Source organism: Bombina bombina, chromosome 3 (genome assembly GCF_027579735.1).
Source record: "Bombina bombina isolate aBomBom1 chromosome 3, aBomBom1.pri, whole genome shotgun sequence".
NCBI lineage: Eukaryota > Metazoa > Chordata > Amphibia > Anura > Bombinatoridae > Bombina > Bombina bombina.
The window spans coordinates 1,221,837,500-1,221,864,999 of record NC_069501.1 but is presented as its reverse complement, the minus strand read 5'-3'; the positions used below and the strand labels follow the sequence as shown (position 1 = coordinate 1,221,864,999).

General features: G+C 39.7%; 1 protein-coding gene across 1 annotated transcript in view; it reads left to right on the top strand.

Annotated features, from left to right (window-relative positions):
* Window positions 1-27,500, top strand: part of LOC128654662 (alkaline ceramidase 3-like) — a 138,469-nt gene that overhangs the window by 80,249 nt on the left and 30,720 nt on the right. The window contains 2 exon segments of the mRNA XM_053708693.1: window positions 24,382-24,463; window positions 26,646-26,688. Coding sequence (XP_053564668.1) covers window positions 24,382-24,463; window positions 26,646-26,688 — 125 coding nt within the window.

The window sequence follows — 27,500 nt, the reverse complement described above, 5'->3', positions numbered from 1 at the left end:
AGTGATGGTAAATGTTAAGGTATTTCAAACACATCAGAGAATCCTAAATAAACTATATTTAAACTTAAAAAAAAGTTTTATAATTAGTTTACCTTATATTTATAAAACTTTTATTTTATTTATACCCGTAACATATTCTTCCTCCTACCCCTTTCAATTCCTGCTCCTTTTTCATCCAACCTGCTCTCTACGTAAGCTGCAAAGCACAGGCTTTTTTTTATGCTCTTCGGCAAATGTTTATATTGGATGTTGAAGAAAACATCATTTTAAAAAAAAAAAAAAAGCAAAGGGCGGCCAGATAGACCATCTATTTATGAAATCTGTTGTAGACATATGTGAACCTCATACTTATTAACGAGTATTTCATGTTTCTTTCCGAACATATGGAGAGTCCACGACATCATTCAATTACTAATGGGAATATCACTCCTGGCCAGCAGGAGGAGGCAAAGAGAAAGCTGTTAAAGAGACAGTATACACTCATTTTCATATAACTGCATGTAATAGACACTACTATAAAGAATAAGATGCACAGATACGGATATAAAATTCCAGTATAAAACTGTTTAAAAACTTACTTAGAAGCTGTCAGTTTGGCTCTGTTGAAAAGGCAGTTGGAAAGCCCACTGCAAGTGGCAAATAAGACACTCCCCCTTCTTTTGCATATGAAAAGACCCTTTACACAAACAGGAGCAAGCTGCAGAAGGTAGCTGACAGTATTCACATAAAACTTTGTGGCTTGGTTAGGAGTCTGAAAATCAGAGCAATTTTATTTAAAAATAAGCAAAACTATACATTTATTTAAAAAAAAAAAAACTTTATGGGCTATATAAATAGATCATCTGCAAAACATTTATGCAAAGAAAAAATGAGTGTATAATGTCCCTTTAAGTGTCACTCCCCTACCAATAATCCCCAGTCATTCTCTTTGCCTCTGTCAATTGAGGAGGTGAAGTTTGGTGTCTAAAGAAATTAATTCCTTTTTCGGTACTTTTCCCTGCAAGCAAGGATTTGGGTTTAGCCGAGTCCACGTCAATCTCTTCAGTAGAGTAGTGGTGGCTTTTAAGCAGTTAGGAAGTTGTGAGGTTGTCCTTGCTTTGTTTCCGAACACATTTCTGCTCATGGTACAGAAAGCCAGAGTTGGTTACTCTGTTCTTTCTTTTTCTACAGGTCTCTGTAAGGAGTATGTGTCCTTTCACGCCTTGTGAGCTGTCTTCCTGTCGGACAGCTAGACTGCAGGTAAGTGCTTTTGTCTTTTGAGCTATTGGAGACTTGCACTTCAGAAGAATATTTCATATGCAGTAGATGGGGATATTTTTAAAATCCTTTATACAGGATTCTTTTTGGCAGTGGGCAGGCACATTATGTATGTTGAGACTAGTGGTTAATCTTCCCTTTATTGGGACGTTTTTCCTCTTTGGGCTAATTTTGTTGAAATACTTTATTAGTATGTATGTGTGTGTGGGGGGCTTATGTTTTTTTTACAGGGATTTATGTATAAAATTAAAATTTGACAGTTGGTTTTCTTTGCTTGCTTAGCTAGAACAGGCTAACTGACAGACTGCTTGAGCGTTTGTGTAAATTTAGCTCCGGTGTTGTAGGCAGAGGGAAACGCGCGCCTTTTACTTTCTACATAGTTTCCTATGCTTATCTCTGCTGTCGAATATTTACAGAGTGGAGCAGCGTCATTGAATTTCAGTCTCTTCAGTGTCGATCTTTTAGAGACTTCTGGCAGCCAAATTGTGTATAAGTGTTACGGTAAGGCACCTAAGTCTGTCTGAGGTGTAGGGGGCCTGATTGGTTTATTATTTTAAAGAATTTCTGCATAATGTTAAGCAGCTTTGGTATTAAATTCTTAAAGTGACAGTGTAGTTAAAAAAAAAATTCTGGGGGCGTGTCCGTGCAGCGTTCTGAATAGGACACATTTTTCTGAAGGCTCCTGTAAGACCCTTAATAATCCGCCGATTATTATATTTTTAACGGCAAGAGCACATTATACTAAACTTCACAGCTCTGGAAATTGTAACCCTATGTGCCTTTTCTTAGCTGTTTTTATGACACTGGGGGCCCAGATCGGATCATATAAGCCTTAGGCGGCGGCCTGCTACTACAAGGCATACACCTCCCCCCCGGGAAGAGCCAGGTCATCAGTGCTGTCTGCATAGTTGGACTTACTGGAGCTCTTCAATATATATCACTGACTGGACAATAATCTGACCTGCGGTCTAACATATTTATTGTAACCAGATTCTTGAAGGAGAGAAGAAATAACTTTAAAGTATGACTGATATGATGGACAAGAACTGTCTAGAACACACTGAGGACTTTCCTGCAAAATTTGCGTCCCTTGTGCGCAAGCTCATAGAGAGGGCCCCATACGACTATTTGCTGAAACGCTTATCAGAGGAAAGAGATGTAGTTAGCCGCCCGGATGAACAAACGGATACAAAGCAAGACACCAACACCAGTATTGCCGACGATCTACCTATACCGAGAGAGCAGCTCAGTACAGAGCAGACCTACCCGACCTCAGATACACACAGAGTGGAGCATCCACGCATCAAGACAGCCCTGAAACTACCGATCACAGCTATGTTGCCAGCCCGAGGAGGATTCAAATCCTGGATCACACGACCGGGCTCTCAAACAATGGAGGACGCCTGTAATAGAGAGCCGCGGCAGAGGGTTGCTCCGGCACTAGCTACATTGAACTGGGAACAGGGAGGGATACCCAGAAAGTGCGAAACCACAACCGGATCAGACATTTTGCTGATAAACGATCCCGGGGTAAAAATTGGTATGTTGGCAGCTGCTGACCGTGGACCTCTGGCAAACCGCGTGGTAACAGGCCCCGAACAGACTTTCCTGAAGAGACACTGGGGGTAGAGATATAATTTTGTTACTAGAAGTGTTAGTATGAGACGTCCTGTTATCTCTGTTTAGCTCAGTTTAAGGAACATACTCTTAATGTTAAAGTTTGAAATGTTTGTTTTACCCTTTGAATATGCATAACATTGTTAAGTCTACCACACCACTTAGTACCATTTAAGCCACTGTTTATAATCTGCAATGAATCCTAGGGACCCCAGAGTAGGTAACATGAACGTCAGGCAGTGATGACCTTTTGCAGGGGAGGAAACCTCATGTATATATCATATCAAAGATGTGGTAGCACATTTACCTACTTAATACCTTTTTTTTTCCTATTTTTTCCTTTACAATTCTCATGTATGGAGTCTTTATATAGCAAAAATCTCCTTATTCTTAGGATTATATTCTCCCACGCAATATCAAACACACTTACAAAACCATGTCTATCAGATTCAGATAACGGAATAGTACTTTGCCTGTCCAGATATAGCCTTTTACAGTATCATATTTCACTTTGAAGTATATGAAAATAATGCTAGTAAAAAATGAGGATAGAAAGATGTCTGTCAATACGCGAACACTAATATGTTTCTCATGATTGTATTGTATTCTGCCTGCATTTTTCATTAGAATGTGTACTATATAAATATATCCAACCTTTGCATATGCACACCATTTAGTATCATTTAAGCCATTGTTTTTAATCAGCAATGAACCCTAGGAACCCCAGAATAGGCAACATGAGTGTCAGTCAGTGTTAATTTGCAGATACAGCAACCTCTTACAGGGGAGGAAACCTCATGTATATACCAGGTCAAAGATGTGGTAGCGCATTTATCTTCTTATTACCTTTTCCTTCTATTTTCTCCTTTTTATTTTTCATAAGTATGGAGTCTCTATATAGCAAAACTCTCCTTATTCTTAAGATTATATTTTCTTACGCAATATCAAATATACTTACAAAACTAGGTCTATCAGATGCTGATAACAGAATAGTACTTTGCCCGTCCAGATATAGCCTTTCATATTTTATTTTGTTGTATATGAAAATAATACTAGTAAAAACTGAGGATAGATGCCTGTCAATATGCAAACACAAATATGCTTCTAATGATTGTATTGTATTCTGCTTGCATTTTTCATCATAATGTGTATTTTATATATATATATATATATATATATATATATATATATATATATATATATATATATATATATATATATATATATATATATATTGGAATCTTATTGTTATGCGTAAAATCCTCAATAAAATTTTAAAATAAAAAAAATTCTACAATTTGGGGATTTTTTTATTTAGTATTATGGACATGGAAGACTCTGTCTTTTGACAAATGCTTGTTATGCCTAGAGGCACAAATTATTTTGCTTATGCAATTCTGTGCTGCATGCTTAGCTAGAACACTTCAATTTTAAGATACATTTTTGCCTGTATTTAAAGAGGTTTCCTTTTGCTGACTCCATTAAAGATTGTCACATGGTGCCTAAAGTAGAAGGGGCTATTTCTACTCTGACTAAGAGAACTATGATCCCTATAGAGGATAGCTGCTAGTTTAAGGATCCCATGGACAAAAAGCTGGAAGATTATTTGAAGAAGATGTATGTTCATCTAGGTCTTCAATGGCAACCTGCAGTTTGTATTGCCACAGTAGCAAGTGCGGCATCTTATTGGTGCAACGCCTTTTCTGAATCAATTTTGGTAGAGACTCTGTTGGAGGAGATACAAGCTAGGATTAAGGCTCTCAAACTAGCCAATTCCTTTATTTTTGATGCTAACATGCAAGTTATTAGACTGGGAGCCAAGATGTCTGGCTTCACTGTCATAGCCCGCAGGGCATTGTGGCTAAAACTTGGTCAGCTGATGTTATCTCTAAGTCCAAGTTTCTGGCGCTTCCTTACAAGGTTAAGACCTTCTACCGCAAGACAAGAAGAACAGATTGAAAGGACATCAAAGTAATTTTCGTTCCATTCGTAACTTCAAAGATCAAAAGTTTCCCTCTTCAAAGCAGGAGCAGTCCAAGTCTTCTTAGAAGCCCAATCAGCCTTGGAATAAGGGGAAGCAATCAAAGAAACCCTCAGCTCAGTCTAAGTCAGCATGAAGGGTCGGCCCCCGGTCCAGGATTAGATTAAGTGTGGGGGCAGACTATCCCTGTTTCTCTTGTTAAGTGTATCCAGTCCACGGATCATCCATTACTTATGGAATATATTCTCCTTCCCAACAGGAAGCTGCAAGAGTCCACCCACAGCAAAGCTGCTATATAGCTCCTCCCCTAACTGCCATATTCAGTCATTCTCTTGCAAGCCTCAACATAGATAGGAGGTCGTGAGAGTCTGTGGTGCTTTCTACTTAGTTTATTCTTCAATCAAAAGTTTGTTATTTTTAAATGGCACCGGAGTGTGCTGTTTATCTCAGGCAGTATTTGGAAGAAGAATCTGCCTGCGTTTTTCTATGATCTTAGCAGACGTAACTAAGATCCATTTGCTGTTCTCACACATTCTGAGGAGTGAGGTACTTCAGAGGGGGAATGGCGTGCAGGTTTTCCTGCAGATAAGGTATGTGCAGTAAAATATTTTTCTAGGAATGGAATTGACTAAGAAAATACTGCTGATACCGAAGTAATGTAAGTAAAGCCTTAAATGCAGCGATAGCGACTGGTATCAGGCTTATTAATAGAGATACATACTCTTGTAAAAATGTGTTTTAAAACGTTTGCTGGCATGTTTAATCGTTTTTTAACATATGTTTGGTGATAAAACTTATTGGGGCCTAAGTTTTTTCCACATGGCTGGTTTAAATTTTGCATAGAAACAGTTAACTGAAGCTTCCCACTGTTGGCTGTGGCAGTTTGTTGTGTCTGTTTTTAAAAACGTCTATGTCTTTTTTTTTTTTTTTTTTTTTTTTATCTGTTTTTTGCATTAAGGGGTTAATCATCCATTTGCAAGTGGGTGCAATGCTCTGTTACCTTATTACATGTACTGTAAAAATTTTGTTTGTTTTACTGCCTTTTTTTCACTGTTTTTCAAATTTTGACAAAATTTGTTTCTCTTAAAGGCACAGTAACGTTTTATATATTTGCTTGTTAACTTGATTTAAAGTGTTTTCCAAGCTTACTAGTCTCATTATTAGTCTGTTCTAACATGTCTGACATAGAGGAAGCTCTGTGTTCATTATGTTTTAAAGCCATGGTGGAACCCCATCTTAGAATGTGTACCAGATGTACTGATTTCATGTTAAACAATAAAGATCATTTTTTGTCTTTAAAAACATTATCACCAGAGGATTCTGTCGTGGGGGTAGTTATGCCGACTAACTCTCCCCACGTGTCAGACCTTTTGACTCCCGCTTTAGGGACTCACGCTCAAATGGCGCCAAGTACATCAAGGGCACCCATAGCGTTTCTTTTACCAGGGGATTCTGTCGAGGGGAAAGTTATGCCGACTAACTCTCCCCACGTGTCAGACCCTTCGACTCCCGCTTCAGGGACTCACGCTCAAATGGCGCCAAGTACATCAAGGGCGCCCATAGCGTTTATTTTACAAGACATGGCAAAGGTGGTGAATAATATTCTGGCAGCAGTATTAGTCAGACTACCTGAAATTAAAGGAAAGCAGTTAGCTCTGGGGGTAGATACAGAGCATACAGACGCTTTAAGAACCATGTATGATACTACCTCACAATATGCTTAGTCTGTGGGTGATTTTTTTTGACTCAGGGAAGATGATTTAACCTGATTCTGATATTTCTACATTTAAAATTTATGCTTGAGAACCTCCACTTGTTGCTCAGGGAGGCTTTGGCTGCTCTGAATGAATGTGTACAATCGCAGGGCCAGAGAAATTGTGTAGACTGGATAAATAATATGCAGTGCCGGTGTGTACTGATGTTTTTCCAATACCTAAAGAGGTTTACTAAAAAATTTTTTAATAAGGAATGGGATAGACCAGGTGTGCCGTTCTCTTCCCCTCCTATTTTTTAGAAGAATGTTTTCTAATAGTTACCACCACACGGGACTTCTGGCAGACAGTTCCTAAGGTGGAGAGAAGAGTTTCTACTCTAGCTAAGCGTACCACTACCTCTGACGAGGACAGTTGTGCTTTTTAGATCCAATGGATAAAAAATGTTTATTCAACAGGGTTTTATCCTGCAGCCCCTTGCATACATTGCTTCTGTCACTGCTGCTGCGGCGTTCTGGGTTGAGTCTCTTGATGAGGCTTTACAGTTAAGCGACTCCATTGGATGAATATATTTGACAAGCTTATGCTAGCCAATTCCTTTGTTTTCTGATGCCTTGTTCATTTTACTAGACTAACGGCTTAGAATTCTGTTTTTTACTATACTGGCGCGCAGAGCGCTATGGCTTATATCATGGTCAGCTGTCGTGACTTTAATAAATAAGCTACTTAACTTCCCTTCAAGGGGCAGACCCTATTCGGGCCTGGTTTGAAGGAGATTATTGCTTATATCACTGGAGGAAAAGGTCATGCCCTTCCTCAGGATAGGTCTAAATCAAGGGCAAAAAAAAAAAAAAAAAAAAAAAAAAAAAAAGTCTAATTTTCGTACCTTTTAAAAACTTCAGGGCAGGTGTGGCATCCTCTTCCTCTAAGGCAAAACAAGAGGGAATTTTTGCTCAGTCCAAGGCGGTCTGGAGACAATCGGACCTGGAACAAAGATAAGCAGGCCAAGGAGCCTGCTGCTGCCTCTAAGGCAGCATGAAGGAACGGACCCCTATCCGGTAACGGATCCTATAGGGGGCAGACTTTCATTCTTTGCCCAGGCGTGGGCAAGAGATGCCCAGGATCCCTAGGCATTGGAATTTATATCCCAGAGATATCTTCTGGATTTCAAAGATTCCCCCCCAAAAAAGGGGAGATTTCGCCTTTCACAATTATCTGCAAACCAGATAAAGAAGGAGGCATTCTTACATTGTGTACGCGATCCATCCATTTCCCAGAGAGGAACAGGGACAGAGTTTTTACTCAAATCTGTTTGTGGTTCCCAAGGAGAGGGAACCTTCAGACCTATTTTGGATCTAAAGATCTTAAACAAATTCCTCAGAATTCCGTCATTTAAGATGGAAACTATTCGTACCATCTTAACTATGATCCAGGAGAGTCAATAGAGGACTACAATGGATTTGAAGGATGCTTATCCTCACATTGTGATGCATAAAGATCACCATCGTTTTTCAGGTTTGCCTTTCTAGACAGGCATTACCAGTTTGTAGCTCTTTCCTTTGGGATATCTACAGCCCCAAGAATCTTTATGGAGGTTCTGGGGTCGCTTTGGCGGTCCTTAGACCGCGGGGCATAGAAGTGGCCCCTTATTTAGACGACATCCTGATACAGGCGTCAAACATCCAAATTGCCCAGTCTCATACGGACGTAGTACTGGCATTTCTGAGATCACATGGGTGGAAAGTGAACAAGGAAAGAGTTCTCTATCCCCAATCTCAAGGGTTTCCCTCCTAGGGACTCTGATAGATTCTGTAGAAATGAAAATTTACCTGACGGAGTCCAGGTTGTCAAAGTTTCTAAATTTCTGCCGTGTTTTTTCATCCCATCCGCGCCCTTCGGTGGCTCAGTACATGAATGAAATCGGCTTAATGGTAGCGGCAAGGGACATAGTACCGTTTGCACGTCTACATTTCTGACCGCTGCAACTATGCATGCTCAGTCAGAGGAACGGGGATTACACAGATTTGTCCCCCTGTTAAACCTGGACCAAGAGACCAGAGATTCTCTTCTCTGGTGACTATGTCGGGTCCATCTGTCCAAGGGTATGACCTTCCACAGGTCAGATGGGACAATTGTTACAATAGATGCCAGCCTTTTAGGTTGGGATGCAGTCTGGAACTCCCTGAAGGCTCAGGGATAGTGGACTTAGGAGGAGACCCTCCTTCTAATAAATATTCTGGAACTGGGAGTGATATTCCATGCTCTTCAGACTTGGCCTCAGTTAGCAACTCTGAGTTACATCATACTCAGTCGGACAATATACACGACTGTGGCTTACATCAGCCATCAAGGGGGAACAGAAGTTCCCTAGCGATGTTAGAAGTCTTACAATAATTCACTGGACAGAGACTCACTCTTGTCTATCAGCTATCCATATCCCAGGTGTTGAGAACTGGGAGGTGGATTTTCTAAGTCGTCAGACTTTTCTTCCGGGGGAGTGGGATTTCCTCCGGAGGTCAAGACCAAGCAGGAGAGGGCTTTGGTGTTTTTGACAGCGCCTGCGTAGCCACGCAGGACCTGGTATGCAGATCTGGTGGACATGTCATCCTTTCCATCACGGTCTCTGCTTCTGAGACAGGTCCCTCTACCTCAGGGTCCTTTCAACCATCTAAATAGAATCAATCTGAGATGGACTGCCTGGAGACTGAACACTTGATGTTATCAAAGCATGGCTTCTCCGAGTCAGTCATTGATACCTTAATACAGACATGAAAGCCTGTCTCTAGGAAAATTGAACATAGATATGGTGTAAATATCTGATTGTTATGAATCCAAGGGTTACTCATGGAGTAAAGTCTGGATTCCCAGGATATTATCTTTTCTCCAAGATGTTTTTGAGAAAAGGGTTGTCAGCTAATTCCTTAAAAGAGGACAGATTTTTACTCTGTCTATTTTTTTGCACAAGCGTCTGGCAGGTATTCTAGACGTTCAGGCATTTGGTCAGGCTTTGGTTAGATCCAAGCCTGTGTTTAAAACTGTTGCTCCGCCATGGAGCTTAAACCTGATTCTTAAGGTTCTTCAAGAAGTTCCGTTTGAACCTTTTTTGTTCCATAGATATCAATCTTTATCTTGGAAAGTTCCTTTTGGGTAGCTAATTCCTCGACTCGTAGAGTCTCCAAGTTATCTGTGTTACAATGTGATTCTCCTTATCTGGTCCTTCGTACGGATAAGGTAGTCCTGCGTACCAACCTGGGTTTTTTCCTAAGGTGGTATCTAACAAGTACATCACTCAAGAGATAGTTGTTCCATGCTTGTATCCTAATCCTTCCTCAAAGAAGGAACGTCTATTACACAATATTGGACGTGGTTTGTGCTTTAAAGTTTTACTTACAAGCTACTACAGTTTTCATCAAACGTTCACCTTGTTTGTTGTCTATTCTGGACAGAGGAGAGGTCAAAAGACTTCAGCAGCCTCTCTGTCTTTTTGGTTAAAAAGCATAATTCATTTAGCTTATGAGACTGCTGGACAGCAGCCTCCTGAAGGGATTACAGCTCATTCTACTTGAGCTGTGGTTTTCACTTGGGCCTTTTTTAAATGTGGCTTCTGTTGAACAGATTTACAAGACGGAGTCTTGGTCTGCGCTTCATACTTTTCAAATTTAACAAATTTGATACCTTGCTTCTTCGGAGGCTATTTTTGGGAGAAAGGTTTTTTTACAGGCAGTGGTAACTTCCGTTTAAGTACCTGCCTTGTCCCTCCCATCATCCGTGTACTTTAGCTTTGGTATTGGTATTCCATAAGTAATGGATGATCCGTGGACTGGATACACTTAACAAGAGAAAACATAATTTATGCTTACCTGATAAATTTATTTCTCTTGTAGTGTATCCAGTCCACGGCCCGCCCTGTCACTTTAAGGCAGGTAATTTCTTCATTTGAACTACAGTCACCACTGCACCCTATGGTTTTTCCTTTCTCTGCATGTTTTCGGTCGAATGACTGAATATGGCAGTTAGGGGAGGAGCTATATAGCAGCTTTGCTGTGGGTGGACTCTTGCAGCTTCCTGTTGGGAAGGAGAATATATTCCATAAGTAATGGATGATCCGTGGACTGGATACACTACAAGAGAAATAAATTTATCAGGTAAGCATAAATTATGTTTTTGTCTCGTGGATACGAGATGTCCCAGATCCTTGGTATGTGGACATAGTATCTCAGGGTTACAAAATAGAATTCAAAACTTTCCCTCCTAGGGGCAGATTCCACCTCTCAAGATTATCTGGAGACCAGGTAAAAAGAGAGGCATTTTACGGTTGCTCGTATCAAACAGGAGAGATCATCAGTAATTCTAATAGCTCCTGCATGGCCTCGCAGGATGTGATATGCAGATCTAGTGAAGATGTCATCTCGGCCACCTTGGAATTTTTTACCATAAGGTATGGCGTAAATACCTTTATTGGTGTAAATCTAAGGGCTACTCTTGGAGTAGGGTCAGGACTCCTAGAATTTTGTCTTTCCTCCAGGAAGATCTGGAGAAAGGGTTGTCAGTCAGTTCTCTAAAAGGTCAAATTTCTGTATGATCTATTTTGTTACACAAGCATCTGGCGGATGTGCCAGATGTTTAATCTTTTTGTCAGGCTCTGGTCAGAATAAGGCCTGTGTTTAAACCTGTTGCTCCTCCTTGGAGCCTTAATCTTGTTTTACAGCAGGCTCCGTTTGAGCCAATGCATTCCATAGATATTAAGTTGCTATCTTGGAAGGTTTTGTTTCTTATTGCTATCTCTTCTGCTCGGAGTGTTTTGGAACTCTCGGCTTTGCAGTTGGGTTCTCCTTACCTTATCTCTTATGCCGTTAGGGCGGTTCTTCATACTAAATTGGGGTTTCCTCCTAAAGTGGTTTCGGATAGATATATTTATTAGGAAATTATTGTTCCTTCTCTCTGTCCCAATCCTTCTTCTCATAAAGAACGTCTGTTGCACAACTTGGATATTGCGCATGCTCTAAAATTCTACCTACAGACGACTAAGGATTTTTGCCAGTCTTTTGCCCTGTTTGTTTCTCAGGAAAGTGTAAGGGTCAAAAGGCTACTGCTACTTCTCTTTCCCTCTGGTTGAGAAGTATAATTCGTTTTGCTTATGAGACTGCAGGACAGCAGCCTCCTGTGAGAATTACAGCTCATTCCACTAGGGCTGTCTCCTCTTCTTGGGCTTTGAAAAATGAAGCTTCTGTGGAACAGATTTGCAAGGCTGCAACTTGGTCCTCTCTGCATACTTTTTCCAAATTCTCCAAATTTGATACTTTGGCCTCGGCTGAGGCCTCTTGGGAGAATGGTTCTTCAATCGGTGGTGCCTTCTGTTTAGGTCTGCCTGTCTTGTTCTCCCTACCTGTTCATTCTGTGTCCTCTAGCTTGGGTATTGGCCCCCACTAGTAATTGAATGATGTAGTGGACTCTCCATATCTTAGGAAAGAAAACAAAATGTATGCTTACCTGATAAATTTCTTTCCGGATATGGAGTGTGTCCACGACCCCACCCTTTATTAAGTCAGTTATTTTTGACTAAACCTCAGGCACCTCTACACCTTTGAGTTATTCCTTTTCCATTTCACTTCGGTCGAATGACTGGATTATGGGTAGGGGAGTGACACTTAAAGGGCCATAATACCCAAATGTTTAAACACTTGAAAGTGATGCAGCATAGCTGTAAAAAGCTGATTAGAAAATATCACTTGAACATCTCTATGTAAAAAAGAAAGATATTTTACCTCAAAAGTTCCTCAGTAGCCACCTCCCATTGTAAAGGATTTCTAAGCAGCATTTTAGTGTGTTTGTCCTGGGACATCTGAAGGGACTAGCATCGTGCACTCTCATATTATTTCACCAATCAGGTAAAGGAAGCTTACTATGAAATCTCATGAGATCACAGAAAGAGTTCATGACCTCAGCACTGCTGATGCTGATTGGCTGCTGTTCATTTCTTCATTTTTTTAAAAAATTTTTACCTGCAGCTGGGAGCAGCTGAGTATAACTTTTTACACAGAACTTACTCTGCTGAGCTGAGGAAATTGTGAGGTAAAATATCTTCCTTTTTTACATAGAGATGCTCAGGTGATATTTTCCTGTCGGCTTTTTACAGTTATACTGCATCAGTTTCAAGTGATTTAGCATATGAGTATTATGTCCCTTTAACAGCTTTGCTGTGGTGCTCTTTGTCTCCTCCTGCTGGCCAGGTGTGATATTCCCACTAGTAATTGAATGACATTGTGGGCTCTCCATATCTGGAAAGAAATTTATCAGGTAAGCATACATTTTTTTTTCCTTTTTTTTTTTTTTTTTTAAATATTTTTTTATTGAGGTCAGAATTTTGGCATACAAAGAAAATATAATGACATTGCATAGCATTGTGTGGTTACATTCCAAGAAAAAAAAAGACTTATGGAAAGATACATCATATTAAGTGCATGATAGTAAAACAGGTGCAATTGACTATTAGTGCTCTGAGAAGAAGCAAACTCCGTGGAAGAAAAAAAAAGGAAAACACGTGATAATACAAGTGTTGGTACATATATAAATCTGCAACCATGCGTAGACACATTTCTTCAGGGCATATAGTAAGGTACATCTTATAAGTTACATATTAATAAGGCATATGCAAATAGCAACATCTGCTACAACAGGGAGCATAATGCAAAATTGAAAGTAAAAATTTTGTATACAGTAAATGATGTCTACAATTTAGGAGATATAAAGCACTGCAACTGAACATTTGCTAGAAAAAAGAACACGCCAATAATCAGTTAAGCCTTCTATGGGGAGCAGGAGGCCACTCTTGGACCTCATACTTTATAGATTGATAACATGGACCGAAGGCTACATTAAAGAGAGGAGACCACTTATGGATCTCAAGATTTAGACCTCAGGTGTTATTTTATTATTTAGTTAACAGGATAATATGGAAGGGGACAATATGGTTGTTAGTCAAACAATGGTGGTCAACCGGAGGATTCCAACTGGTAGCAACATAGCTTTAAATCAGGCTTAATTTAACAGCCCCGCTTCACAGTAAGCAGCTGGACTGTTTGGTAATTACATATATCCTAAAGAAAACATAGACCATGTATGTGGCTTATATATATGGTATTGTAATAATCTGTGATTCTTTGAGCAACATGCTATGCTGAGGGGGAAAGACACCTAACTTGGCCTCCAGATCATATGTTAAAAGATGTAATGGAGCTGCTGTAGTGGGAACATTAGTAAGCTGATTATCAAACCTATGCATTTATTAGTAGATAAAATAAAAAGAAATAAAAAAAAGGGAGAAACCTCCTCCCATTAAGCAATAAAATTAAAGGTCTGCCATCCCGGCCGCTGATGACAAAATCCCAAAGCTTTATAAGTAGGAGTAGGGAGCAGGAATTCTTAAAAAATAGCTAGAGGGATTGAAATAAAGTAACATTGAGGGGTAGCTTTGACTTTTAAGTGAGTGAAACCGTTAATGCATGTCCCATAGATACATATCAGGTAAACATTCCCCCTTGTCAAACAGATGCTGAAGTGAATAAAACTCTAAATGTAAAACTAAGGGTCACCTCTATAACCGTGGTTGCCATAACTGCTTGCTCTAACTAATGTACTATGAAAATGTGAGTAGAAATTACCCCAGTTACATGCGAAAAGGTCTGTGTGACTTTGATTGCCCCAATTGGTAAAAAGCCTTGGTTGATCGCTATCTGGAGCCAGAGATATGGAAAGAGTTAACCCACCCCAGTCCTCAAAACATCCATGCAGGGTTTATGGCACAGGGAACCGCAATGAGGATCTAAGCATGCTTGCCTGTATAGGTGTCGCCACAGCCTGAGGTCAGTTCCACAAGTAGATGAGGATATTGCTGGGTTGAGAGCCACGCTAAATGTCCGGTATTTATGCCTCTGAGCCAGCACCGCAACCTGCAGTATTGCAGCGGCCGACATCTGGGAGCTAGGTAGGTCCGTCCAATCACTCTGGACAGGCTGATTAAGATTCTGTAGAAGAGGCAAGGACAAAGCAGTAGGCGGCTGGGTTAGCGCGGTTAGGCTAGGTACAGCAGTGTCCACATAATTCCTCAAAGTAGCTGGAGCGAGTGTTCTCGTTAAGCTGTGCTGATCCGTTGAAGGCAGCGCTACACTCGCTACAGTAGAGATCATCTTATTCTCCATAGTAGGCAACAGCTCAAGGACTGGGATGTTGTCTAAGTCCCCACAGTTCGGCTTAGTTTCGTTGTCACCATTTCCCCAAGCTTCAATAAGGCCATTCTCAAGCTTTGAAAAGTGGGTATTTAGCAGGTGTACAATCTGTGTAAAAAGGGTAGCTTCAATGGGCTCCATCCGGTATACCTAATAATGAAGTCCCCACTTGTTATGTACAAGATTCCTCCTATTGCAGTGACTTTTGAGGCAGCACTGCTCCTTAACGACAGGCCCGCAAAGGGTACCCGCCGGGGGGTCTAAATGGTGGTAACAGACCTCAAGATAATTTAGGAGTCCGGGTAGACTAATGAAAATCCACAGCCACGAGGTTGAAAAGATGGCCGCCGCACATGCAGAATAAGTCCCAATCCTAATATAAAGGAAGAGCACCTAGAGTGAAATTTGGCTTTCGCCAGCTGATAGCAAAAGATCCTGGGTTTGTTCAAAGGGTTTCTCAGGGTTTAGTCCTGTGATGATCGATATATAGAGTAGTATATAGTGTAATCAGGATCAGAGCAGCAAGGATATGCGACCATTCTCATGGGCTCCGGACTCCGCCTCCAACATAATACATTTTAAATATCAAAGAAATTGCCATCATAAAGAGAAATTATTACTGTCCCTTTAAGCAGTATTTTATGGTTTAAAAGTCCATAACTACCTATATTCTGTATAGCGTGTGAGAAGGTGCCAAATTATAGGGAAATAGGTGTGGAAATTCCTATGTTTTGGTGCTGTGGGAAGGTTCTAGATAAATGCACCTGAGTTAATTGTTACCAGAGAAAAACAATATTTCTTATCTGATGCTATTGATCTAAATACATTAGATCCTTGCTCGTGTGTATTTAGTTTCACCCTATCTATGCAGTATAATAATCATATCCTTGTATTTTTGTAACATTAGTATTACTGTTCAGTCGTAATAAGGATTAGTCTGCCATCTATTGGATCTTTGAGAAACTCGTAAATTCACACCTAAACATGAAACTGGAGAGTAGACAGCATAGCTGGCACTGCATTCATTATTTTGTTGTCTACATAAGCCCAGTTTGAATGGCAGAGGTCTTAAGGGTTAAACCTAGCTCTAATGACTGATGTGACTCACTTTTCAAAGCAGTAATATTATTGCTATAAGAATATTCGATTTAATGGGACTGTAAACATCTTATAATTACAAGACACTTCTATTGTCTCTCTATTGAATAACAAATCAGCTCCGTCTAAATGTAGGGCTGCAACAACTAATTGGGTAAGATTGATCATAAAAATAGTTGTCAACGAATCTCATTAACCATTAGGGGGGTTTGCGATTGGTTGGTCAGTTGCATGGCGCCAATGAACTCCTGCTCATGGTATTGTGAAAAAAAGTTGTTGTTTTTTTTTCTATCTAATTAATCGGCTGATTATTATCTGATTTAATTGAATAGAAATAAAATGGGGGGGATTAATAAATAAAAAAATTGCACAATACTATGTGCTGGAGTTGATTGGAGTGAAGCAGCTGGTGCCGTGCAACTGACAGACTAATCACAGACCACCTAATCAGTAATGAGATTCATTGAAAACAATTTTTAAGATCAATCTTACCAATTTAATTTTTGCAGCCCTATCTAAATTAACATCTTGTTTGCTGCAATGGTTTTTCAATAGAAAAACTCCACCGACCACTTGCTTTATATAGAGGACCCAATCTGGGTTTGAGGCTGCAGACAGTTGTAGTCATAATGTTAGTATTAAAGGGACAGTCAAGTCAAAATTAAACTTTCTCTTGTAAGGTGTATCCAGTCCACGGATCATCCATTACTTGTGGGACATTCTCATTCCCAACAGGAAGTTGCAAGAGGACACCCACAGCAGAGTTGTAATATAGCTCCTCCCCTAACTGTCATAGCCAGTCATTCTCTTGCAACTCTCAACAAGCAAGGACGTTGTAGGAGAGAGTGGTTAAATATAGCTAGTTTATTTTCTTCAATCAAAAGTTTGTTATTTTTAAATAGTACCGGAGTTGTGCTATTTTATCTCAGGCAGTAAATAGAAGAATCTGCCTGAGGTTTCTATGATCTTAGCAGGTTGTAACTAAGATCCATTGCTGTTCTCACATATGTCTGAGGGGATTACACAGATGAGGTAACTTCAGCGAGAGAATGGCGTGCAGTTTATTCTGCTATCAGGTATGTGCAGTTATAATTTTTTCTAGAGATGGAAAACACTAGAAAATGCTGCTGATACCGGATTAATGTAAGTTAAGCCTGAATACAGTGATTTAATAACGACTGGTATCATGCTTACTCCCAGGGGTAATACCCTTATGATATTGCAATATAAAACGTTTGCTGGCATGTTTAATCGTTTTTATATATACTTTGGTGTAAAACTTTATTGGGGCCTAGTTTTTTCCACATGGCTGGCTTAAATTTTGACTAGAAACAATTTCCACTGTTGTAGTATAAAAGTTACAGTTGGTACAGTTAAAATTACAAACTGTGACTTCCAGCTTCCCTCAAAGGCCCTCTGTATGCTATAGGACATCTCTAAAAGGCCCAAAGGCTTTCCAAAGTCGTTTATTGGGGAAGGTAGGGCTACAGCTTGCTGTGGCAGTTGGTTGTGACTGTTAAACGTCTATTTCGTTTTTTTGATCCGTTTTTTTAACTAAGGGGTTAATCATCCATTTGCAAGTGGGTGCAATGCTCTGTTAGCCTATTATACACACTGTAAAAATTTAGTTTGATTTACTGCATTTTTTCACTGTTTTTCAAATTCTGACAAAATGTGTTTCTCTTAAAGGCACAGTACCATTTTTTATATTGCTTGTTAACTTGATTTAAAGTGTTTTCCAAGCTTGCTAGTCTCATTGCTGTTCTGTATAAACATGTCTGACATAGAAGAAACTCCTTGTTTATTATGTTTAAAAGCCATGGTGGAACCCCCTCTTAGAATGTGTACCAAATGTACTGATTTCATTTTATGCAATAAAGATAATTTTCTGTCTTTAAAAAATTTATCACCAGAGGAATCTGACGAGGGGGAAGTTATGCCGACTAACTTTCCCCACGTGTCAGACCCTTTGACTCCCGCTTAAGGGACTCGCGCTCAAATGGTGCCAAGTACATCTAGGGCGCCCATAGCGTTTACTTTACAAGACATGGCGACAGTCATGGATAATACACTGTCAGCGGTATTAGCCAGACTACCTGAACTTAGAGGTAAGCGAGATAGCTCTCGGGTGAGACAAAATGCAGAGCATACTGACGCTTTAAGAACCATGTCTGATACTGCCTCACAATATGCAGAAGCTGAGGAAAGAGTGCTTCAGTCAGTGGGTGATGTTAATGACTCAGGAAAGATACCTGATTCTAATATTTCTACATTTAAATTTAAGCTTGACCACCTCCGCGTGTTGCTTAGGGAGGTTTTAGCTGCTCTGAATGACTGTGATACCATTGCAGTGCCAGATAAATTGTGTAGACTGGATAAATACTTTGCAGTGCCGGTGTGTACTGATGTTTTTCCAAATACTTAAAAGGTTTACAGAAATTATTAATAAGGAATGGGATAGACCAGGTGGTGCCGTTCTCTTCCCCTCCTATTTTTAGAAAAATGTTTCCAATAGACGCCACCACACGGGACTTATGGCAGACAGTCCCTAAGGTGGAGGGAGTAGTTTCTACTTTAGTAATGCGTCCTACTATCCATGTCGAGGACAGTTGTGCTTTTTTTTTTTTTAGATCCAATGGATAAAAAATTAAAGGTTACCTTAAGAAAATATTTATTCAAAAAGGTTTTATCCTACAGCCCCTTGCATGCATTGCCCCTGTTACTGCTGCTGCGGCGTACTGGTTTGAGTCTCTGGAAGAGGCTTTACAGGTAGCGACTCCATTGGATGACATACTTGGCAAACTTAGAGCACTTAAGCTAGCCAATTCTTTTATTCTGATGCCATTGTTCATTTGACTAAACTAACGGCTAAGAATTCTGGTTTTGCTATACAGGCGTGCAGAGCGCTATGGCTTAGATCATGGTCAGCTGACGTGACTTCAAAATCTAAGCTACTTAACATTCCCTTCAAGGGGCAGACCCTATTCGGGCCTGGTTGAAGGAGATTATTGCTGATATCACTGGAGGAAAAGGTCATGCCCTTCCTCAGGACAGGTACAAATCTAGGGCCAAACAGTCTAATTTTCGTGCCTTTCAAAACTTCAAGGCAGGTGCGGCATCAACTTCCTCTAATAATAAATAAGAGGGAACTTTTGCTCAATCCAAGACGGTCTGGAGACCAAACCTGACCTGGAATAAAGGTAAGCAGGTAAAAAAGCCTGCTGCTGTCTCTAAGACAGCATGAAGGAACGGCCCCCTATCCGGGAACGGATCTAGTAGGGGGCAGACTTTCACTCTTTGCCCAGTCATGGGCAAGAGATGTTCAGGATCCCTGGGCGTTGGAAATTATATCCCAGGGATTTCTTCTGGAGTTCAAAGCTTCCCCCCCCCAAAAGGGAAATTTCACCTTTCACAATTATCTGCACACCAGATAAAGAGAGAGGCATTCTTACACTGTGTACGAGACCTCCTAGTTATGGGAGTGATCCATCCAGTTCAAAAGGAGGAACAGGGACAGGGTTTTTACTCAAATCTGTTTGTGGTTCCCAAAAAAGAGGGAACCTTCAGACCAATTTTGGATCTAAAGATCTTAAACAAATTCCTCAAAGTTCCGTCGTTCAAGATGGAAACTATTCGTACCATCCTACCACTGATCCAGGAGGGTTAATATATGACTACAGTGGATCTAAAGGATGCTTATCTTCACATTCCGATACACAAAGATCATCATCGGTTTCTCAGGTTTGCCTTTCAAGACAGGCATTACCAGTTGTAGCTCTTCCCTTGGGATTAGCTACAGCCCCAAGAATCTTTACAAAGGTTCTAGGGTCGCTTATGGCTGTCCTAAGACCGCGGGGCATAGCAGTAGCCCCTTATTTAGACGACATCCTGATACAGGCGTCAAACTTCCAAATTGCCAAGTCTCATACGGACGTAGTACTGACATTTCTGTGGTCGCATTGGTGGAAAGTGAACGAGGAAAAGAGTTCTCTATCCCCACTCACAAGAGTTTCCTTTCTAGGGACTCTGATAGATTCTGTAGAAATGAAAATTCACCTGACGGAGTCCAGGTTATCAAAGCTTCTAAATTCCTGCCGGTTTCTTCATTCCATTCCGTGCCCTTCGGTGGTTCAGTGTATGGAAGTAATCGGCTTAATGGTAACGGCAATGGACATAGTGCCGTTTGCACGCTTACATCTCAGACCGCTGCAACTATGCATGCTCAGTCAGTTGAACGGGGATTACACAGATTTGTCCCCTCAACTGAATCTGGACCAAGAGACCAGGGATTCTCTTCTCTGGTGGCTATCTCTGGTCCATCTGTCGAAAGGTATGACCTTTCGCAGGCCAGATTAGACAATTGTTACGACAGATGCCAGCCTTCTAGGTTGGGGTGCAGTCTGGAACTCCCTGAAGGCTCAGGGATCATGGACTCAGGAGGAGTCTCTCCTTCCATTAAACATTCTGGAACTAAGAGCGATATTCAAGGCTCTTCAGGCTTGGCCTCAGTTAGCAACTCTGAGGTACATCAGATTTCAGTCGGACAACATCACGACTGTAGCTTACATCAACCATCAAGGGGGAACGAGAAGTTCCCTAGTGATGTTAGAAGTTTCAAAAATAATTCGCTGGGCAGAGATTCACTCTTGCCACCTATCAGCTATCCATATCCCAGGTCTAGAGCACTGGGAGGCGGACTTTTCATCCGGGAGAGTGGGAACTCCATCCGGAGGTATTTGCACAACTGATTCATTGTTGGGGCAAACCAGAACTGGATCTCATGGCGTCTCGCCAGAACGCCAAGCTTCCGTGTTACGGATCCAGGTCCAGGGATCCCAAGGCAACACTGATAGATGCTCTAGCAGCGCCCTGGTCTTTCAACCTGGCTTATGTGTTTCCACCGTTTCCTCTGCTCCCTCGACTGATTGCCAAGATCAAGCAGGAGAGAGCATCGGTGATTCTGATAGCACCTGCATGGCCACGCAGGACCTGGTATGCAGATCTAGTGGACATGTCATCCTTTCCACCATGGTCTCTGCCTCTGAAACAGGACCTTCTACTTCAGGGTCCTTTCAACCATCCAAATCTAATTTCTCTGAGGCTGACTGCCTGGAGATTGAACGCTTGATTTTATCAAAGCGTGGCTTCTCCGAGTCAGTTATTGATACCTTAAGACAGGCACGAAAGCCTGTCACCAGGAAAATTTACCATAAGGTATGGCGTAGATATCTTTATTGGTGTGAATCCAAGGGTTACTCATGGAGTAAGGTCAGGATTGCTAGGATATTATCTTTTCTCCAAGAAGGTTTGGAAAAAGGATTGTCGGCTAGTTAAGCGTCTGGCAGATGTTCCAGACGTTCAGGCATTTTGTCAGGCTTTAGTTAGAATCAAGCCTGTGTTTAAACCTGTTGCTCCACCATGGAGCTTAAACTTGGTTCTTAAGGTTCTTCAAGGAGTTCCGTTTGAACCTCTTCATTCCATAGATATCAAGCTTTTATCTTGGAAAGTTCTTTTTTGGTAGCTATTTCCTCGGCTCGTAGAGTCTCTGAGCTATCTGCCTTACAATGTGATTCTCCTTATCTGATTTTTCATACGGATAAGGTAGTCCTGCGTACCAAACCTGGGTTCTTACCTAAGGTGGTATCTAACAAGAATATCAATCAAGAGATTGTTGTTCCATCCTTGTGTTACACAATCTGGACGTGGTCCCTGCTTTAAAGTTTTACTTACAAGCTACTAAAGATTTTCGTCAAACATCAGCTTTGTTTGTTGTCTACTCTGGACAGAGGAGAGGTCAAAAGGCTTCGGCAACCTCTTTTTCTTTTTGACTAAGAAGCTTAATCCGCTTATCCTATGAGACTGCTGGTCAGCAGCCTCCTGAAAGGATTACAGCTCATTCCACTAGAGCTGTGGCTTCCACTTGGGCCTTTAAAAATGAGGCTTCTTTTGATCAGATTTGCAAGGCGACGACTTGGTCTTCGCTTCATATTTTTTCAAAATTTTACAAATTTGATACTTTTGCTTCTTCGGAGACTATATTTGGGAGAAAGGTTTTACATTTAAGTTCCTGCCTTGTCCCTCCCTTCATCCGTGTACTTTAGCTTTGGTATTGGTATCCCACAAGTAATGGATGATCCGTGGACTGGATACACCTTACAAGAGAAAACATAATTTATGCTTACCTGATAAATTTATTTCTCTTGTGGTGTATCCAGTCCACGGCCCGCCCTGTCATTTTAAGGCAGGTAATTTTTAAATTTAAACTACAGTAACCACTGCACCCTATGGCTCCTCCTTTCTCGGCTTGTTTTCGGTCGAATGACTGGCTATGACAGTTAGGGGAGGAGCTATATTACAGCTCTGCTGTGGGTGTCCTCTTGCAACTTCCTGTTGGGAAGGAGAATGTCCCACAAGTAATGGATGATCCGTGGACTGGATACACCACAAGAGAACTAAATTTATCAGGTAAGCATAAATTGTGTTTTAATAATTCAGATAGGGCATGCAATTTCAAACAACTTTCCAATTTACTTTTATCATCAAAATTTGCTTTGTTCCCTTATTTTTGAAAAGCCATTGAAAACAGCCTCTTAGCTCAGAGCATTTTGAAAGTTTTTCACAGACCGTACTAGTTCATGTGTGTCATATAGATAACATTGTGCTCACTCTCATGGAGTTATTTAGGAGTCTGCACTGATTGGCTAAAATGAAAGTCTGTCAAAAGCAGAGGGGGCAGTCTGCAGAGGCTTAGATACAAGGTAATCACAGAGGTAAAATATATATTAATATAACAGTGTTGGTTATGCAAAACTGGGGAATGGGTAATAAAGGGATTATCTATCTTTTTAAACAATAAAAATTCTGGAATAGACTGTCCCTTTTAAGTGCATTGTTTTTCCGTTGCTATCAGTTAAAGGGACAGTCAACTCCAGAATTGTTGTTGTTTAAAAAGATAGATCATCCCTTAATTACCAATTCCCCAGTTTTGCATAACCAACACAGTTATAATTATACACATTTTACCTCTGTAATTATCTTGTATCTAAGCCTCAGAAAACTGCCCCCTTATTTCAGTTTTTTTGACAGACATGCAGTTTAGCCAATCAGAGCTGTCTCCATGGTAAATTCATGTGTATGAGCTAAATTTTATCTATATGAAATATATGAACTAATGCCCTCTAGTGGTGGAAAAATCAAAATGCATTTAGATTAGAGGCGGCCTTCAACGTCTAATAAATTAGCATATGAATCGCCTAGGTTTAGCTTTCAACTAAGAATACCAAGAGAACAAGCAAAATTTGTGATAAAAGTAAATTGGAAAGTTTGTTTAAAATGACATGCCCTATCTGAATCATGAGGTTTTTTTGGACTTGACTGTCCCTTTAAAGTCAGTTAGGGTAAGATATGTAGCAGGGTTATTCTTAAGAAGTCTGAAGGCTGCATTTAAAGGGAAATTAAAGTAAAAATAAACTTTTATGAATCGGATTGCGCATGCAATTTTAAACAACTTTACAGTTGACTTCTATTGTAAAATGTTGCTTTATGCTCTTATATCCTTTGTTGAAGGAGCAGCAATTGGCTGCTGGGAGATAGCTGAACAAATCAGGTGAGCCAATGACGAGGCCATTAATCGACAGCTATCTACTAGCAACGCATTGATGTTCCTAAGCTTACCTAGGTATGCTCTTTAACAAAGGATATCAAGAGAACAAATAGAAGTAAATTAGAAAGCTATTTAAAATTGCATGTTCTATCTGAATGGTGAAAGTTTAATTTTTACTTTATTATTTAAGTTCTGGGTATAAGAAAATGAAGCAATGTAAATCATAAAAGTATATTACAAAGTGTTTTTATTACACATAGCTATACATTTTATATAAAAATCTCAAGGTGTTTACTATCTCTTTGCAGCTAGAATATTGCTATACTAGACAGCATGTGTTTTCACTGGGGGTTATCTGAGATCTGCTATGACGCTTATAACAATAAATGCCTAGTACAGATGTGTTTTATTTGCTTGTTTATTCATATAACACTGAGCAGCGAGAGAACTGCGAGACTCCCCAGTTGTAAGATAGTGACTGCTCAGCTAGACGTTATAGTGAGGCTCATTAATTATATAGCGGTGGCTTGCTTTAAATACTGATGGCTTGCTTTAAATACTGATTGCGATGGCTTGCTTTCTATAGCGATGGCTTGCTTTAAATACTGATTGCGATGGCGTGCTTTCTATAGCGATGGCTTGCTTTAAATACTGATTGCGATGGCGTGCTTTCTATAGCGATGGCTTGCTTTAGCAGGCTACCCATCTGCCCCTCTGTTCAATTTTCACTTATATGGCTTTCAACAACAGTAAAGCAGTTTTTAAATAAACGATATTAAAACCACACATTACTGTAAATTGCATATTTCTTATTCTAGCTTTTGTTCTGGGTATGTTTTACACCATTTAACTTTTGTGTCTTTATTTTTTTTTTCTTCTCTTTTTCAGATATGAATGTTTCAAGAATAGAAAATCGTATAACTATGTTCTGCTTATTTTATTATTTCTTTTTAGTTTAATAGTAACTACAGTAAGTTCCATTTGTTTCTTGTATTGTGTGTGTGTTTTATTTATATATATATATATATATATATATATATATATATATATATATATATATATATATATATATATATATATATATATGTATATGTATGTATATATTGCCATTGTTATATTTGACAACTAAACATATTTAAAACCATCTAGTAGTACCCTGTCTGTCATTTTACAGACCAAAACCTGCTTTTCATGGTTTTATCTAATATTTTCAACTCTTCAATAATAGACAGGGTTATTGTATGCCTTTTTTTAATGTTGACATTTTACTAGTACATACTAAACATATTTTTTATTAGTACTAAGTTTAGTAAATTTAGCCTTTTTTATGTAATTTACAAAAACATGCAGTCGTTTCAGAACAGTTCTGCTGGGCTGGTCAAAAAGCAGAAAAAACAGCCAGCTTGGGGACTGTGGAATATTTCTGGTGTCATTGCTAGTCAATCTTTAACGTTTAGGAATAAATTGTTATGGGCACAACTACCTGCGAAAATAAGAACTGGGAATATGAAGGATCAATGTTTTTTTCCAGTGCTGGAAACACCATAAAGTAGTCATCTTCTTAGCTGAACCATATAAAGCTATAAGGTAGTCTGTGGCTGGTGAAGATATCCTATATAGGGGGTTAGCTGCGTGCTATTCTTCCATCAGGATGAAGCCAGCGACCCTTAGTCTATTTACTAAATGACTGAATCCACTGTAACATGACTGCCTCAAAGAATTGTGCGATCAGTTAAAAGACAGTAAGAATGTAACTTTTATGATTGATAGATTTTTAAACAACGTTACAATTTACTTCTGTGATCAAATTAGCTTTTTTTCTCTTTATATCCTTTGTTGAAGAGTAAATCTAGGTAGGTTCAGGAACAGCAATGCACTACTGGTAGCAAGCTGCTGATTGGTGGCTGCACATATATGCCTCTTGTCATTGGCTCACCAATTTGAGTCATGAAAGTTTAAGGGGATATGAAACCAAAAAAATTTCTTTCATAATTCAGTTAGAGCATGTAATTTTAAACATTGTATTTGTTCTCTTGGTATTGTTTGGTGAAAAGCAGCGATGTATTCTTAGGAGCCGGCCCATTTCTGGAGCACTATATGGCAGCGGTTTTGCAAGAATATTATCCATTTGCAAGCTCAATATATGGCAGCACTATTTCCTGCCATGTAGTGCTCCAGATGCCTACCTAGGTATCTCTTTAACAAAGAATACCATAGGAACAAGGCAAATTTGATAATAGAAGTAAATTGGAAACTTTTTAAAATGGTATAATTTGTCTGAATCAGAAAAGAAAATGTGGGGTTTCATATCCTTTTAAAGGAACACTTTAGTCAAAATTAAACTTTTATCATTCAGATAGAACTTCCAATTCACTTCCATTATCTAAAGGTGCACAATGTTTTAAATCCACACTTTGAGGCACCAGAGCCTACTGAACATGTGCAAGATTCATAGAATATATGTATATGCATTTTGTGATTGGCTGATGGCTGTCACATGATGCCGAGGGAGAGAAAGTAGAACTAACTGTAAAATGTGTCCGTTTGGATTTCAAATGAGTAGTAGATTTATTTCTAGGTGCTTTTGCATGGTCACTATCCCTTTGATGTGTACTTTATTAGTGAAATGGATAATACATTAAATACATAAAATGGGAATCCTTTAAAACTTTATTACAGATTATTTAAAGGACCACTCAACGCTGTAGAATTACATAATTAACAAGTGCATAATAAAGACAATGCAATAACACTGTAAGAAAAAAAAATCTACTCCTTTTAAATTAAAAAAAAAAAACAAATCTCATTTTCTGGCCCCCTGTGTCATGTGATAGACATCAGCCAATCACAGACACTGAATATGTAAACCTTGTAAACTTGTGCACATGCTCAGTAGCATCTTGTTCCCCAGAAAGTGTGTATATAACAAGATTGTAAAAAATGTGTTAATGGAAGTAAATTGGAAAGTGTCATAAAACTGCTGCTCTGAGTCATACAAGTTTATTTTGACTTGTGTCCCTTTAACTTCTTCCATGGTATGCTTGTATTTTGCACAGTAAATCAAAAACCTTATTTGTTATGCTTTTAATTCTGTAGCCATGGTCTACAGTGATGAAAAACAAGTCTGACTTCCTATGCTTTCTTCTTTTCAGGTTTATTTACGATTGAAGGAACCTGTATTTCATCAGGTATGTTGCTGGCATGTTAATCTTGTGGGCAGACGTTTTCCTTCTTTCCATGCAGTAAAAATTAGGGATTGATCTGACATTTTTGATGACTCCCCCCCCCCTATTTTCAAGTAAAAATACTATGTGTCTAAAGGGTTAACGGCATCAATATACTTCAATAGGATATCGATTGACTTTAAAAAGTTTTGGTGGGGGAGTATCGGTAATCTAAGTGCCTGTAATTGTTGTAAAATGCGTAAGATTTAGATAAAATCAAAAACAGAATTTATGCTTACCTGATTAATTACTTTCTCCAACGGTGTGTCCGGTCCACGGCGTCATCCATTACTTGTGGGATATTCTCCTCCCCCACAGGGAAAGGCAAGGAGAGCACACAGCAAGAGCTGTCCATATGGTCCCTCCCAGGCTCCGCCCCCCAGTCATTCGACCGACGGTTAGGAGAAAAAAAGGAGAAACTATAGGGTGCCGTGGTGACTGTAGTGTATAGAGAAAGAAATTTTTCAAACCTGATTAAAAAAACCAGGGCGGGCCGTGGACCGGACACACCGTTGGAGAAAGTAATTTATCAGGTAAGCATAAATTCTGTTTTCTCCAACATTGGTGTGTCCGGTCCACGGCTTCATCCATTACTTGTGGGAACCAATACCAAAGCTTTAGGACACGGATGAAGGGAGGGAGCAAATCAGGTTACCTAAACAGAAGGCACCACGGCTTGCAAAACCTTTCTCCCAAAAATAGCCTCCGAAGAAGCAAGAGTATCAAATTTGTAGAATTTGGAAAAAGTGTGCAGAGACGACCAAGTCGCTGCCTTACATATCT